General features: G+C 59.6%; 1 protein-coding gene across 3 annotated transcripts; it reads left to right on the top strand.

Annotated features, from left to right (window-relative positions):
• Positions 1 to 1,014: 1,014 nt before the first annotated feature.
• Positions 1,015 to 4,200, top strand: MRPL28 (mitochondrial ribosomal protein L28). 3 transcript variants are annotated; one of them, XM_031687180.2, is made up of 6 exons: positions 1,015 to 1,144; positions 1,457 to 1,754; positions 2,290 to 2,442; positions 2,777 to 2,941; positions 3,035 to 3,121; positions 3,783 to 4,200. In XM_031687180.2, the coding sequence occupies exons 2-6, from the start codon at positions 1,467 to 1,469 to the stop codon at positions 3,888 to 3,890; spliced, it is 801 nt and encodes a 266-aa protein (XP_031543040.2). In that variant the 5' UTR covers positions 1,015 to 1,144; positions 1,457 to 1,466; the 3' UTR covers positions 3,891 to 4,200. The 3 variants fall into 3 exon arrangements, with proteins under 3 accessions (XP_031543040.2, XP_072798387.1, XP_031543041.2); XM_072942286.1 differs by having other exon boundaries at positions 1,111 to 1,197; positions 2,807 to 2,941; XM_031687181.2 differs by having other exon boundaries at positions 1,111 to 1,197.
• Positions 4,201 to 15,552: the final 11,352 nt, after the last annotated feature.

The following is a 15,552-nucleotide window of genomic DNA, read 5'->3' as shown; positions in this document are numbered from 1 at the left end:
CTCCTTGAATGCCAACCTGCCTTGGCTTGGGAATACCCTTGCTGATGCATTTACCATGGGAAGGGGTGACTGTGCTCACCAGGGAGCTGAGGGCACTGGGGGGACGTGAGGGTTAGCTGCTGTGAATGGTATGGAGAGGCTGGCTTCTAGCTGTGCAGCTCTGCCCCTTCACTCCCTATGGCTCTCAGCTTTGGAGCTGCAGCCCACTGAGATAAGCTTCCTGGGGAGGGGGCTCCCAAGTTGCTCTGGGAGTGCTGGGCCCACAGGGCACACCTCATCCCAACTCTGCCCCACCCACCCCCTGGATTCCTAGGCCCTTGTCTGGGGAGGATTCTCTTGTGTTATTCCCGGGAGAGGTGATGGCTGCCACCCTGCACTGGCCTAACCACTGTGGACCTTTGGGGAGGAGGCCCCTGGAGACCCGGCAGTGTCTTTCTCCTTCCTCTGTCGGGGAAGTGGAGGAAGGGCTGCTAACTGCCAAGGGAACAGTACCCTCCCTTTGCTAAGGCATGACTGCAGAGGGCTACTGTCTATAAGGAATGCAGAGCGGGGCCATGGCAAGCTGCGCCCAGTGTGAGGGGCACACAGCCCTCCCACCTCCTGGCCCCCGGCATCTTCCCTACAGAGTTCTGTCCAGGGTGTGACCTCCCTGAAGGCTTCCCCCACCCGCAGTCACCCAGCCGTTGGCCATCGGAGCGTCCTCTAGGCTTGTAAAGGGGAAATATTTATATAGGGTGTTTTGAGGGGTAAAATTTTTTAAGACATTTAAGACATATTTTTCTGTAGCTCTGATTTCCCTGTGACTGGTGAATTTCATATTCTGCAGTGATATTTCAAGGCAAAAGAGTTTTTACATTGCTGTTTGCTCTCCTTTGGGGAGAAGGGGAAGTGGGACCAAGAATGACAGACCCCGCCCCTGGGGCTTCCGCTAGCGAGAAACGGCCCGCACTTGCCAACGGTACCCGGAGCTGCCGCCGACCCCGCAGGGTGTTTTCCACAGTCCCTAAGGCCGAAAAGGGGGCGGGGCGAGTCCGGGGGTGGTGCGGGGTAGACCGACGGGCTTTGCAGCGAGTCAGCGACGGGTGAAGGGCCAGGAGCCCGGCGGTGCGACTTCCGGTTCCGGCGGGGTACTGAGCTCTGGGAGGTAGGCCGTGCGACCTGATCGGGGTTCGGGGTCCAGGGCACTCTACTGCATGGGTGAGCTGCCCGAGTAGTCGGAGCCGCGCAGGCTCACGGGGTCGGGCCAGGGAGACGGTGCCGGAGGTCTGGGCTGCCCTGGTGGATGGGGAAGGGGGTCGGGGCCGCGTGGGCCACGGGGCTCTGCAGGGGTAAGGACCTATGGCGGAGGGACCTGGCTGGAGGTTGGAGCTGCGCGGGGTAATGGGGGCGGGAGAGGATGAGGGGGGCCCGAGACGGCCCATGGCGTCGGGTGACGCCGGCCCCTGCCTACCCCCAGGCTCGCTGCGATGCCCCTGCACAGGGTCCCGGTGGGCCTGTGGAAGAAGCTCCGCTTGCGTGAAGGCATCTGCTCCCGCCTTCCCTCGCATTACTTGCGCTCCTTGGAGGAGGAACGGACGCCCACTCCCGTGCACTACCGGCCACACGGGGCTAAGTTCAAGATCAACCCAAAGAACGGGCAACGGGAGCGCTTGGAGGACGTGCCCATTCCCATTTACTACCCTCCGGAGTCCCAGCTAGGGCTCTGGGGCGGCGAGGGCTGGATTCTGGGTCACAGATATGTCAACAACGACAAGGTAGGTGAGCAGGATGGGCTAGAGCAGTGCTTCCCCGGCTTTTGCTGCCCTGCTTCACGTGACTCTGGAGGTACCTGGGGAGCAAAAGGGACCCTGGGGAGAGGGGGCTTAGTGTGTGGGGGACACAGCTCCATCTGAGGAGGATTCTCAGAAGTAAGGGGTCACAGTTCTGGCACTGGGCATCTGAGACAGAGTGATCACTCGGATCAAGTGTAAGGATGGGGAGGAGCCCTGAGTCTTGAAAGAGGTTGAGAGTGAGGTCTACTGTTATCTGTCACCTTGATCTCCATACTTTTCCCACTTCTAGTGACCCCCGAACCATGGAGTTGTGGTTGTGTGTGTGGTGTGTCTCGAATACACACCAGTAACCTGGCCAAGGTCTGGGGAGAAGCTGATCTCTGGGTGGGCAGCCAGGTCCCCAGGTAGGGGCTGATCCATGTAGCTCCACATTCCAAGTCTCAGGAAGGTACCCCATTCACCGCCCAGGTCTGTGGGAGAAGCAGCAGCTCTCACCAGGCCTCTGCTGCCCCCTCAGCTCTCCAAGAAGGTGAAGAAGGTGTGGAAGCCACAGCTGTTCCAGCGCGAGCTCTACAGTGAGATCCTGGACACCAAGTTCACCGTGACCGTGACCATGCGCACCCTGGACCTCATCGATGAGGCCTATGGGTTTGACTTCTACATCCTCAAGGCAAGCAGATCAGCACCATGCTGGGGCATACTACTGTCTGAGGTGGAGGGTCACCAGTGAGATGTAAACAGGACCATGTCCCTTTCTGGGCAGCCCCAGCTGGAGTTTTCTGCCCATGGGAGAATCCTTCACTGTGGACAGCCACCTTGCCCATGGGACTCAAGGGAGCACAGCTGTCTCCTTTTCTGCTCTTAGACCTTCCTCTGTTTTGGCCTGGGCACTGGGGCTGCCCACCTGGTCTAACGTGCTCCACTGGGCTGGTCTGGGGACTGCCACCTATTGGGGAGGAGGCTGGAGGGGCTGGCTGGTCAGGTGGACGGGGCCCTGCCTGCAGCACCTGGCCTCACGTGGAGCCTCCTGCCAGACCCCAAAGGAGGACCTGTGCTCCAAGTTCGGGATGGACCTGAAACGAGGGATGCTTCTGCGGCTCGCCCAACAGGATCCCCAGCTGCACCCAGACGACCCTGACAGGAGGGCGGCCATCTATGACAAGTACAAGGTAAGGACTTGGGCCTGTCCTTCCTGCTTCTTGGTGGGCCCCACCAGCCGGCTGCCCCTGGCCTCACCACGAGCCCCATCTCTGCTTGCACAGGCCTTTGTCATTCCGGAGACAGAGGCTGAGTGGGTCGGTCTGACTCTCGACGAGGCTGTGGAGAAGCAGAGGCTGCTAGAGGAGAAGGTGAGAGTGTGTGGGAGTGCCAGCTGCCCTGCCCTCTCAGGAGTGGATACAGCTGCCAAGCTCAAGCCCCAGGGGAGCCTAGACCCAGGGGCACTGCTGCATAAGCCTGCCCAGCAGGAACCGTGGACTATGGGTTCTGCAGGGCACAATCCCTCCCCTCTAGGTCCTGACCTCTTCTGCCTGCTCTGGCTGGCTTCATGGACAGAAAGAGGGACGAGAGCTGGATGCTTGGCCCTGTTGGTTTACTTGGCTGCCTAGCATTCTCCAGGGTCTTCCCAGTTGAAGCCTTTTTATGTCTGTCCCCTGGAAGAGTCTGGAGCATGTGGTAGCTGCTGAGACAGGGAGCTCACTCATGGCCCAGAAGCTGCTGGTCCCCTGCCCTCTGCTCGCTCTATCTGCAGCCACGGGGCCCCAAGGCAGGGAAGCTGGGGGCTGGCGCCTGATCCCTGCATCCCCAAGGGAAGGCAGCCCCTCTCCCACGGACAGGCCACTGTCCTCTGGGCTAGGGGCTGAGGGGTGGTGAGTAGTCTTGCTTTACCCTGTGGCCCAGGCTGAGGGGCCTGGGCCTGTCATGCCCAGTTCCTCTTGGTGTTTGGCCAGAGCAACTGGATTCCCAGCCTCCCCTGAGCGCCTCACTGTGACCCTGTCTTGCCCCCTGTAGGACCCCGTCCCTCTGTTTAAGGTCTACGTGGAGGAGCTGATCGAGCAGCTTCAGCAGCAGGCCCTGTCTGAGCCGGCAGTGATGCAGAAGAGAGCCAGTGGGCAGTAACCACACAGAGGCCTGGGCCTCACAGTTGGGCTCAGCACCTCCACCCCCTTTGACACAATGGACAGAGCCTGGGGCAGTGGTGGGGGCCACCATGGGCAGTGGGTGAACCCATTGTTGTGTGTGCTGGCCACGCAGCTCCCGGGTGGCATGGGCTTTGTGGAGGCCCCCAGAGGCCTCTTGTCTCAGGATCCCCAGAGGCCTGGGGCCCTCTCTCTGCCTCTGTGGTCTCCTCCCCTTCTCCCATAGTGGAGGCCCTGCTGAGGCCGGTCACCACCCTTGGGGGACAGCGTAAGTAAAATCTGAGCCAGGCTGTGTGCGTGCTGCTTTGCTTGGAGGATCAGGGCTCACCCTGCCCCAGAGACTTGGGATGCAACCAGCTATGCAAGATTTCTCAGCTTTTCTGTCCTTTGGGAGAACCCAGTGTTGTCGGAGGCATCCTGTGTTAGAGCAGGATGGGGCCTCCCCCCGCCCCCACCTGTCTGGAACATTCTCCAGACAGAGGCTGGGTGCTGCGGCCTGGCTCTGGGAGTGGCTTGACAGTGTTCATGCCAGCACTCCTGTGGGGTGGCGGGCACCCACACCAGCTCTGAGAGCTGCAGGGACCCTCCGAGGGTGCTGCTGGTGGCTGTGTCTTGCACAGAAGGCCTTGAGTCTGGAGCTTCTGTCAGCCCCACCCTATCACAGTTCAAAAGGAGACCAGGATCACAAGGCCTGTGGGGACGTGAACCCAGGTGGGGATGTGACTCCCAGCAGGAGGCTGGGCCAGGCACCCTGAGGCCTTTCCTGCTCTAAGACCCACTTCGCTGACCCTTATCTGGAAGTCCTGAGCATTGAAACCCAGTCAGGTCTCTGGGAGGACAGGCAGGTTCCCCTGACCTGGTCCTAGCTGACTGACTAAGGGGCACCAGTCTCCTCTGAGGGGTGCTATGGGAGGTCACACCCCCCTGGGCCGTGTTAATGGAGGGGAGGCAGAGTGGCCTGCAGATGTTGGAGGGCCTTGGTAACCCCATGGCTCATAAGAAGGTCATCTAGGACTGGGAGCTGCCTTGGGGTCAGAGCCCTGGGGGGAATTTCCCAAGGTCACCAGTACCAGCCTCGTCCGAGGGCACCTGGGGAACTCATGTGTCCTGACGCTCCCAATCACGAGTTCTTCATATAATATCCCTATTTTGTGAACGGTTTTAATTTTTAAAGAATTTTACCAAAAGTTGACAATGCCCAGCTCACCCCTGCCCTGGCTCTGTGGGTCAGCAAGGCCCAGCCCAGTTGTTCAAACCATGGCCTCTGGCTCTAGCCCGGTTGGTGGTGCTCTGGGCCAGCCCTGCCCAGCCTCCACTCATGGTTCCCATGTTCAGCCCTGGACTGAATCAAACTGATTCCCTTTACACTCCCTTGGTCTGTTGCCTGGATCCCCTGTGCAGTGTGTAACCAGAACATCCCCAGTTCATTGACCTTGGCTCAAGTAGCCCTCCCTCACCTGCTCTTTTCCTGCCCCAACTAAGGCCACAGGAGTAGGGGTGTTCTGTGTTGGATTCCTGGGGCCCCAGGGACCTGGGGCTACACAGGGCATGTGGGCTGAGTAGGGTCGCGGCTGGGCTTGAGGGTGGATGTAGGTGGACTCTGCCTCCCTGTCAGCACTGGTGGGCCAGGCCAGAGTGTTTCCAGCCTGGGATTACCACAAGGACGGCCCAGGCTGGCCTCTGCAGACTAGTGATGGGAGCTTGGCATGCCTGGAGCAGATCACTCGCCTTACCTGGACCTGAGGCTGGACTGAGTTGGGGTCTGAGTATGGCCTTGGCCCTCAATCTCCAAAACATGAGCCCTTTTCTGATGGTGCAACGTCAGTTTCATCAAGTTCTCACAAATATCCTTGGTTCAGGAAAGGTTAAGAAACCCTCAATGAGTGACAGGCTCACTCCGCAGCCCAAATAAAATGATCACCCAGGGAAGAGGGTAGAGCTCAGTGGTAAAGTGCGTGCTTAGCATGCACGAGGTCCTGGGGTCCTAGGTTCGATCCCCAGTACCTCCGTTTAAAAAAAAATCTAATCCCAACCCCCAAAAGATCACTGAGGTCTGGGACAGGCCCCTGACCTCCCTCCAGATTATCTGGTAGGTGGGGCTAGGAGGGGACACAGGGACTGCAGTCACCCACATGCTGCACTAGGAACCAGGAGCTGAGCTGCCAATCAGCCACCTGTGCTGGCCATCTGATGTGTCCTACCCTTCGGGCCCTGGTCAGGAAGTGACCTCTGAGCTGCATTTATTTCTTTCCCCTTGTCAACCACACCTCCACCAATCTCTTCCTTGCTCTGTCTGTCTGAGAACCTCTGGTTCCCCCCTCACTGAGGTCCTGGATTGGTGTGGGCTGTGTGTGTGTTCTACTGACCAAGGTCGAACCTGTGGAAGCCTGAGCTGCCCTGCCCTGGTCTGTGGCCTCAAACAGGTCATGCTCTGTCTGCACCAGCTAAATCGACCCTTCCCCATGTCCAAGGCCTTAGGGGCAGGCTCCCTCCCTCTGCATGTGTTTCCATGACAACAGCTCAACCAGTCAGCTTCAGTGTCAGTAGTCTTGCTGGGCTGTGGACAGGAGGGTGAACCATCACTGGCTATGGGTTGGGGAAGGGCCCTCAGGACCAAGCACTGGAGGTTCATGACAGTAGTGTGGCCATCAGCACCATGGTGTCTTGAGGCCTTGTGTCCACTGTCTCATTCTAATGTCCTCAAGTACCAGGAAGGGTGAAAAGACTGACTTAATCTAGAGATGGGACAACCAAGGCCAAGGGAGAGAGGGTGGGGTCCAGTCAACAGCTCTATACCTGAGCCCTCACCCTGAGGGTCTCACCTGAGTCCTGCTCAGGTATGTACTGGCTGCATGTTTGCAGGTGTGCAGAGAGCAGCCTCGCCCCTGCCCTTGGCCCTGTCAGGGTGCTGGGAGCACAGGGGAGCTGCTGGGGGACCTCCATCCACATCCACTGTCTGCCCTTCCCTGAGCTGGCGGTGCTGGGACCCACCTCAGCCTTCATCCACTGATGCCCACTTGAGCCCCTCTCCCTCCCACCCCCACCTGCTACCCCCAAGCTGGAGCCCTGGGCCAGATGAACTCATCCAACATCAGCCCTGTGCAGGTTGGCACCCTCTACCACACCTGACACAGGCCTGAGTACCCACCCCGACCCTGCCCCTGGACGAGACCTGTTTATGTGTGATGGGAGCCTATAAGACTAGAGGTGGACTGGGCAGCTTGGGTTGGGGCCAGGCCAGTGTGAAGAAGGCTGAGACTAGTCCAGGGTACTGGCTGAGCACCTTCTGTGCCCTGTGGCTCTGGGTCCAGCCCAGCCTGCTGTGTGCCTGTTCCCTCAGATTTGTGACCCTGTGGACACCTTTTCCAGGCTCGCCCTGGCCCCTGGGTCCCTCTGGCTTTGGCAGTGGCCTCCTTAGCAGCTGCTGGGCCCCAGGGGCCTGCCTTAGTCCTGGCCTCTTCCCAGGGGCTTGAGACTCATGCCTGCTCCTCTAAGCCCTGCAGCTGTTCCTCAGTCCATCTTCTGCTAACAGATGTGGGCTGGGCCTGGGTCAGGAAGTGGGGCATGGCCTCCTCCCAGAGCTCTCAGGTGTCCTTCATGTGGGCCTCAACCAGGTGGTGCTGATCCCAGGAGTGTTTGGACAGGCGAGGGGCTGTCACAGAGATGGGGTTGGGGTGGCTCTGGGATGTTCACTGTCCTGCAACACCCAGGATGTTCATTCCTTGGAGTGATGCTGCATCATGCCCTTGCTGAAAAGCTGTGGCCTTGAGACATCAGGGAAGGCCTTGCTGAAGGCTGGTGCTAAGAGACCCTGAGGCAGGCAATGGGAAGAGCTGGTGCAAAGTCACAGTGTACGGCCAGTTTCCATGGGGTTGGAAAGTGTCCCAGAGTCCTGTTGGGTGGGGCCCAAGGTCATAGGGCAGCAGGGCCATGCTGGGACCTCTGAAGGCTCTTGAGGGGGCTGTGATTGTGTCTGTGTTCAGCAGGCTGAGGAGAATGCTGAGGGGCAGTCCCTGGGAGTGGGGAGTTTCTCCTGCTCTTCCTCCTCCTGCTGCTCTCACCCATTATTTTCTAACCCGACTGGGCCTGACCTTCAGCCCCTGGGGCAAGCCTGACCTGAAGTCCTTTTCTCAGTAGGGGCTGCAAGGACACTCTTCCTGCCTCTGCCAAGACATCAGGGAGGGCATGGAATGGCCTAGGACATGTCCCAAGAGAGGGACAGGAACCCCTTATGCTGGACATGCATCAAACACACACATACACAAACACTCAACAGCTGGTGCAGGAGCAGCCACCATCCAGCCACGTCTGACCCGACCCTCGAAGGGGACCCTGGCATGGGCCCACCAGCGACGCCGCCTGCTCCCTCAGCAGTCAGGAGTGGCTCGGGGGTGGCGGTGTCTAAAGGGGCTGGTTGCCATGGCTACCATAGGGTTCCGAGGCCGTCATCTGGTCCCTGCCTCAGCCAATCGGCGGTGGGAGCCCGAGCTGCAGCCTAGAGTCACGCTTCTTCCTCCCAGCCACACAGTGGCCAAGAGCAGGGACCCGCTTCCTGGAGTGGCTGAAAGTGCTCGCTCGGACCGGCCAAGCCCATCATGGCGGACCGCGGGACGGTGGGGCGTGAGCAGGCACACGGACCCAGGCAGGTGAGGTAAGCCGGGTGGGAGGACGGACAGACGGACGGACGGACAGGCAGACAGGTGGACGTGCTCCCTGCTGCCCATTGTTCTTTTGGCTGAGGCTCTGCCCTCAGCCCACCCCGCCCTCTGACCCTCACCCTGGGACCCTCTCCCTAAATGTCCCAAGGAAGGGTCCCGGAAAGAGAGACAAAGGAAGCAGCACGAGGCAGAATGAATCCCACCGCTCCCTGGTCCCGAAATCGCTCTCCTGGGTCTTTCACGTCAGATTTCACATAGAGGCGGCATCAAAGACCCCCAACTGGCCAGGGCCCTCAGCGTAACGGCCACCTGGCCCCTCTCCCGGCCACCGCTCCCAGGGCTGGGCAACAGGCATGTCAAGGCAGCGTGGTTTAAGAAGGATTTTTTTCAAGAAGAAAAGAAAAAGCGGAAAAAAAGAGAAAAAAATGTCCACCTATAACGGGGAGCGGTCAGCCCAAGATGGATCAGAAGCGCCAAATCCCATTACTCGGGACTTCAGAGGACAGGCCCAGAAAGGCAGCTGTGATTAAGAGCTTGTAAATGGAGTGTCCTTTGGAGATCAAAGAGGGACATGCTTGTGTGTGTGTGTGCGGGCGTGCGCGTGTGCACGCGTGTGTGTAGGGTGATGGCAGTGGGGCTGTGCGCCACGGAGTGGTGGAGCCTGGCGTGTCACCTGCCCGCCACGGCCACCCTCCATGTTGTGGGTGTCCTTGCTGCTGTGTGCGATGTGTGGATGCACCTAGGGGGCGGACCGGGTGCAGGCGAGGCCTGGTCCCCACCACCCACACCTGGCCTCCGGTAGCCGGCCCTTGGGAAGGCAGTCCTGGCCGGGCCTTTTTCCCCAACCTGGGCCTCCATCTTCTTCTCCTGGAGTCTGGTCTTGTCCCCAAGTTTGGCCCAGAGAGGCCTGGCAGGAGCAGAGAGCACAGGCCCGCCGCTGTGTAGCCGGGTGTGAGTAAGGGCGGTGGCTGTCTGTAATCACCCCAACCGTCCTGCTGCCCGCAGAGGCCGAGAGCTCCCAGATGGCCTGGCGAGCATGTCTTAGAGGTTCAAAGCCTCTGTCGGCACGATTGTTGGGTTATTAGGTAAACTCTGAGAAGCAAATCTTTTAATCCACTGTGGCTAATCCAGTGCACTTTTGTTTGCCATGACAGATTCTGCGGCAACAAAGGGGCCAGAGGAACCCTGGCATACATAATCACATACTTATAACTGGGCTGCAGCGGCCGCTGGGCTCCTAGGCAGCCAAGAGAGACATCGGACAGCCAAGTGAAGGGCGGGTGGCAGAGGCCACCATGGGCGGAGGCCAACCTGGAGGGCATGGGCTGTTGGTGAGGGCAGCTGGCCCACCCGAGGCAGCAGCACCCCACCACCTGTCGCCAAGACCCCTAGCTGCAGCTTGAGGGGTGGCCCTGGTCCCTGGGACTGTGCAGGCTTGGAGTGGCTGAATGGGGTGTGTCGGGGGAAGGAGGAAAGATAACCAATGGATGGGAGTAAGAGCTCATAGCACCAGGAGAGGCCTCCAGGGATGGGCTGGTCAGGACAGGGAAGGGCATTCCAGGAGAGGGAATAGCAAGGACACAGGTGGAAGTCTGCCCAGCGTGAGGATTTGTGCAGCAGGAGGGCAGGCATACCTGAGACCAGAAGGGGAAGTAGCCAAAGGCTGCCTAGGAACATGAGACTATATCTGCTGCTTCCAGAAGTTGGGCCGAGGTCCCTCAGGAACCTGGCCCCTCCACTTGAACACCATCGCTCCTGGGAAAATGGTACCAGGGATGGCAGTGGGGCAGCAGGCCCATTGTTCTGTTTGAGACACTTGACCTGGACCATGGCCAGTGTGGTCTCCCTTCTGTGGCCTGGGCCCACTCATGGAGGGTTGCTCATGGACCTCTGAGGGCCCAGGATCAGGTCACTTTGCCAAGGAGGATACTCTGACTCCAGGAGGTGGCTGCCCAGCCCAGAGTCTCTGGCTGGCCCAAGTCTCCAGGGAGGCAGGAGTTGGGCAGATGACCCTGAGGCCCCCAAGTTAGGGAGCTGCTTGGTTGGTGGTGGGCAGGCTGCTCACCCCATGTCTCTCCTAGGCCCCTGTAGCTGGTGGGCACCGTCTTGGACACTGAACCCTCAACACCCATCCTCCATCCCTGAGCCTGCCTGTCCATCTCCTAGACTCCTAAACACACCTCTGGGGTCAGAATCTTTCAGAAAGGCAGTACAAAAAAGGTGTTCCTGCTGTGCCCTTTGGCCTGGAGTGACAGGACTTCTTTAGGACACTCGGTGAGAACCGAGTTGAGGGTGTGTGGAGGGTACCCTGGGTTGGAATGTGCTGGCCTTGGGGCCTGACCATTGACTCCTTGGGGGCCAGGGACTTGGGAGTCTGCATCAAGTCTGCTGGGTGAGTCGTCTTTGCAGAGACCTCAGAATAGCATAGCACTGGCTCACTGGGCCTGGGACTCTGGGCTCTGAGCAAATGGGAAGAAGCAGATAACCACATAGCCATGTTTGAGAGCATGGCCACACAAGCAGCAATGGCAGTGCCTCACTTCTCATCTTGCCTATGAAAGGGAAAAGCAGAACCTGCTGTCTCGTGGGAGCAGGGGCCACCGAGCCTGGACTACACAGAGCAGCAGGGTCAGAAAGTGTCTGTTGCGCCACTGAGCTGACCCTGGAACCAACCTGTCTGAGGCAAAGCTCTGCTCCTGTCCCCCTACCTCCCAGCTTGTCACTGGGACCGGGGTCACTCCTGGGGCGTATCTGCAGCACCTTTGGCTAAAGTTGGTGAGAAAACTCCAAACAGCAAGAGAGATGCAACATGCCAGCCTGGAGGACACACCTGCCCCACAGGTGTGAAGGGCGAGAGGAGCCAGACACAGGAGGAAAGAGGAAGGGGACCTGCCTAGGGAGGCTCCAGCCTGGGGTGCCCACGGAGCTGGCCAGCTCAGAAGCTCTAGGTGGTACCCGTTTGCTGGTCCTGGGGCCGACTCAAGGTGACCACAACAGTCACACCCTGCCTGACAATGCCCAACGGGTCACCTCTGTCCCATACTCCAGGGTCCTCACCCCCACTGCCTGTCTTACTCTGACGGATTAATTTCTACTGACCATTGATGGGAAGATGGCGCCTGCTGCAGAGCTTCCTGCTTTTCCCCAGATCCTAACAGTAACACCCTTTTAGATGCATACAAGAGGCTGGAGCCCACCTTAATCGCTCTCCAGCAATGACCAAAACCGGCTCCGGTAGTTCCTCTTTTGTACTCACATGCTCTGCATTCATCAAAATAGGTACCTTGTGTGTGTGGATTCCCAGCCTTTCTATTTGGTCTTATAGCTCACACCCTTGGTGTGATGTCTCCGCATCAGTTGTTGAGTGCAGGATGGGGTCGGGGTCATACCTGGCCCTCCCTGCTGACCTCAGAACCCATGGGAAAAGGACACTCAGGGACAAGAGAGGGAGCCCTGGGGGCCGAGTTTACGGCCAGGAAGGCAGCTGGCCATTGTGGCTGGGGCTGCATCTACATCTCAGAAGGAAAATCCACTTGCACTCTTCAGAATTGGATGAGCCAAGGCCTCCCTCCCCGAACCGGTCCTCACCTGCCTGCCCACCACCCACGGCCACCTCCCATACCTGTGCCGGGCCAGAGAGGCAGAAAATGTAGAGCCCAGATAGGGCTCAGCCTGAGGCTCCTATCTTCCTCCAGAAGTCCAAATCAGAAGAGTCCCTCTGTGTGTTCCCCTCCAAGAAACAGCATTCCGTCTCTGTAGCTCATCCTCCACACATGGTGCCATGGTGGACACTCCTCAACATACCTCCTTGGTGCATCTTGGAAGATTCCTATGGATCACTTCTTACAAGTGGTCTTCCCCAGCCAACTGGACAAATGTGTAAGGCTTCAGAGTCACTGTATTTTAAATATTCCTTTTATGTCTAAGTTGAAGAAAATGATTTCATTTGTGCTCTTGAGTTTTTTGTTTAGTTCCTGGAAAGCCTGAACAAGTGTCACCTGCAGTTTATCAGATCAAAGGCTTATGTGCAGTCTCTGCCCCTAGGGAGGGGTGTGTTTTAAAAGATCTCTGTATGAAAAGAGGGCTCTATCAAGGACTCCCCTGTTCACAAGTGAGGCTCCCATGGCTCTGTGTCTGCTCTCAGCTCTAGGGGGCTGATGTAGTCCCCCTGCCAGGTCACTCCTGTTCCAGGCAGGCCTGCAGCGATACCTTCCCCACCTTCCTCTCTTCAGAGCCTCCCCAAACTCCCACCTCTGGTCTCCCTGAAACTGTACCCTCCTCCAGTCTCCCTTGTGTGCTTGTAGCCACAACCCACTGAAGCAGGGCTGAAGCATTTCCTCCAGGCTTTCTGACTCTCTTCTTGTCCCCACAGGGTGAGGGCCCTGAGCAGCCAGAGGCTCGAGGGCCCTGTTCTGATCCCAGGGCCTGGGGACACCTGCCACCATGGGCCCGGAGGAGGATGGACATGGACACAACCCTGGGAGGCTGGCCTGGCCACATCAGCAGCTCTGCAGAACCAAGGCAAGCACCGAGGGCCCATGTTTGGAAGTGGGGAGGCAGCCTAAGGACCAATGTCTGGAAGAATCTGTTGTCTGTCCAACACACTCAGGACTCCTGCACCCCACAGATACTTGGCTGTGCCATGATGGCCACCCACTCTGTCTCTGAGGCTCTGAGGCTGAGCAGGGTAGGGGAGAGGCTGCAAAGGCATCTCCTGTACCCAGCACTGGGGACCCAGCTGGATGTGGGTGAGAGTTACACCTGCCACCAGGACCCTAGTAGATCCAGTTGGGTTCAGCAGTGCAGCTCCTCTAATGTGCTGTCCTCACCACAGTCCCCACTCCTGCCCAGCCTGCCTTGTGCATGGTGATGGCCCAAGAGGTGGCTTGAGCCATTGGTAGGCTAGGGATGCTTTCCAGGTGGCCCACATCCCTTACTGCTCCCCTTTCCTATGAAACCCTGGGTGGCGTAGGCTGTGCTGAGTCCTGGGAGGCTGAAGGCTGGGATGCCTCTGTACCACGCACCCCAGGCAGGTGACACCAGCAGGCAGCTAGGCAGGAGTTTGGCTGGTGGCTAGGGAGCCCTGAGTCTGGACTTATTCCTTTACTTGGGAGCTATAAAGGTTGAGGGTAGGCAGTGTCTAGCAAATGTGGTGGCTTTAGAGGTGACCTGGGGAGTTGGAGGGGCAGCATAATAGAAGCATGTAGATGGGCAAGTGACCAGATGTACCCAGGGAGGGTGGTATGGGTGAGACTCCAGAGAAGGGCCCTGAAGGCTGTAAGAGCACCAGAGAGCAGGCCAGGTGAGAGCTGCTGGGGAAAGTGTGAGATGGATGAGGGGTTGGGGAGCCCTGGGCCAGGATGCGGTGATCAGGTCCCTGTGTAGAACACTTCTCAGGGTGTCAGGCCTGATGTGGCTCTGCTAGAGGACAGGGTCCTGGGTGATCACAGGTTGCTGGCAGAAGCAATTCGTTAGGGTGCCCATATCCTTCCCTCTGAGAAGGGTGGGTGAGACGTGGGCAATAGGGGAGTTGGCTAAATGGGCTTACAGATCAGGTGAGGGTTGCCATGAAAACAGTCAGGGGGAGAAAGGTGGTGGTTGCAGGGGTTGGGACACCCAGAAGCCCTTGCTCTCAGGCTGGCCTGGGTGAGTGGGACCTGCCAGCGGTGGTGAGAAGTGAAGCCCTTGTCCAGACCCTGGATGATGCCTGGGAGAAATCAAGGCAGGCTGGCCCAGCTGGGGTGGGGCCTCAGCCAGTCCCATGCATAAATCTTTGGAGGTTGGGGCTCCTGCCCAAGTGACAACCAGCATTTATTGGATGCCTATGGTGTGCCCTGGCCCTGGCTGAGTCCCGACTGCCCCGGGACTCAAGGAGGGCAGGGCTCCAGCCCACCTCAGGGTTCTGGCTCGCTAGGGGGCACTGGCCTGGGGAAGGGGAACAAAGGGGCTGGATGTTACCAGGGGCTCAGCTCCTGGTCAGCCTGGCTCTACCCTCCAACCACCCAACTCTTGGATCTCTGCTTCCTTCAGTGCTGTGGGCAGTTGGTGGTCATCCTCCAGTGAGGGTCCTCTTGTCCCTGGAGCTCCGAGGGCGTGGCAGGCCTGCTGGGCGTGGGCGGTGCCTGCGTGAGCCAACCTCTGAAACACTGGGTCGGTGGACGCCTTGTGGGCGGCAGAAAAAGGCTGCGACTTGGCGTGCCCCCGCAGTGCCGCCTGGGGGCCGGCCGTCCGCTCGGGGCTACAAGCCAGGCCTCGCCAGTGGCTACGGACTTTCGGGAAACCTCGCGGACCACCCTGCCGGTCGCCACAGCCCCAGAGTCTCAGCGGTTTCCCGCGCCCCTCCCTGGGTCACCCTCTACAGAGCCTTGGCCCCGCCCACACCCAAGGCCCCGCCCCAATCGGAACTATTGATCACGCCCCCTCGTTTGGCCCTTCGTCACGCCTCCGGTCCGCCTTGACGTGTTTGGCCCCGCCTCCACGCTCAGGGCCCATCCCCTACTTCCAGGCTCCGCCCCCACATTTGAGGCCTCACTAGCTATGCTCTTTGCCCTTCTCTGCTCTCCGGCTCCGTCTCGAGCTCTCGGCCCCGCCTCCACGTTAGAGGCTCCGCCCACACGTTCTTCTCCCTGTTACCGCACTCGGGCTTCGTCTGGCGTTCCCGACACCGCCCCACAGCCAGGCCTCCCACAGCTCTCCCGGCCCCGCCCTCATGCTCTCGGGCCCACCCTCCCGGCTCCGCCTTGCGCTCCCCGCCCACCCACCGTTCCTTGTTCAACCCCACACTCCGGGCCCAGCCCCGCGCTCAGGGCCCCGCCCCACGCTCCAGGCCCCGCCCCACGCTCCAGGCCCCGCCCCCGCACTTCCGGGCGGCGCCGGCGGGGGCGCTCCGGCCTGGGCTTTGGCGCTCTGGGTTTCGACTCCCGGCTCGGGGAAGCGATCGCGGCCGCCGCTGCCGCCGCCGCCGCCGCCGCCGCCGCTGCCGGA

This window comes from Vicugna pacos, chromosome 18 (assembly GCF_048564905.1).
Source record: "Vicugna pacos chromosome 18, VicPac4, whole genome shotgun sequence".
NCBI lineage: Eukaryota > Metazoa > Chordata > Mammalia > Artiodactyla > Camelidae > Vicugna > Vicugna pacos.
The sequence above is the reverse complement of the archived record's forward strand: the minus strand, read 5'-3'. Positions and strand labels throughout refer to the sequence as shown.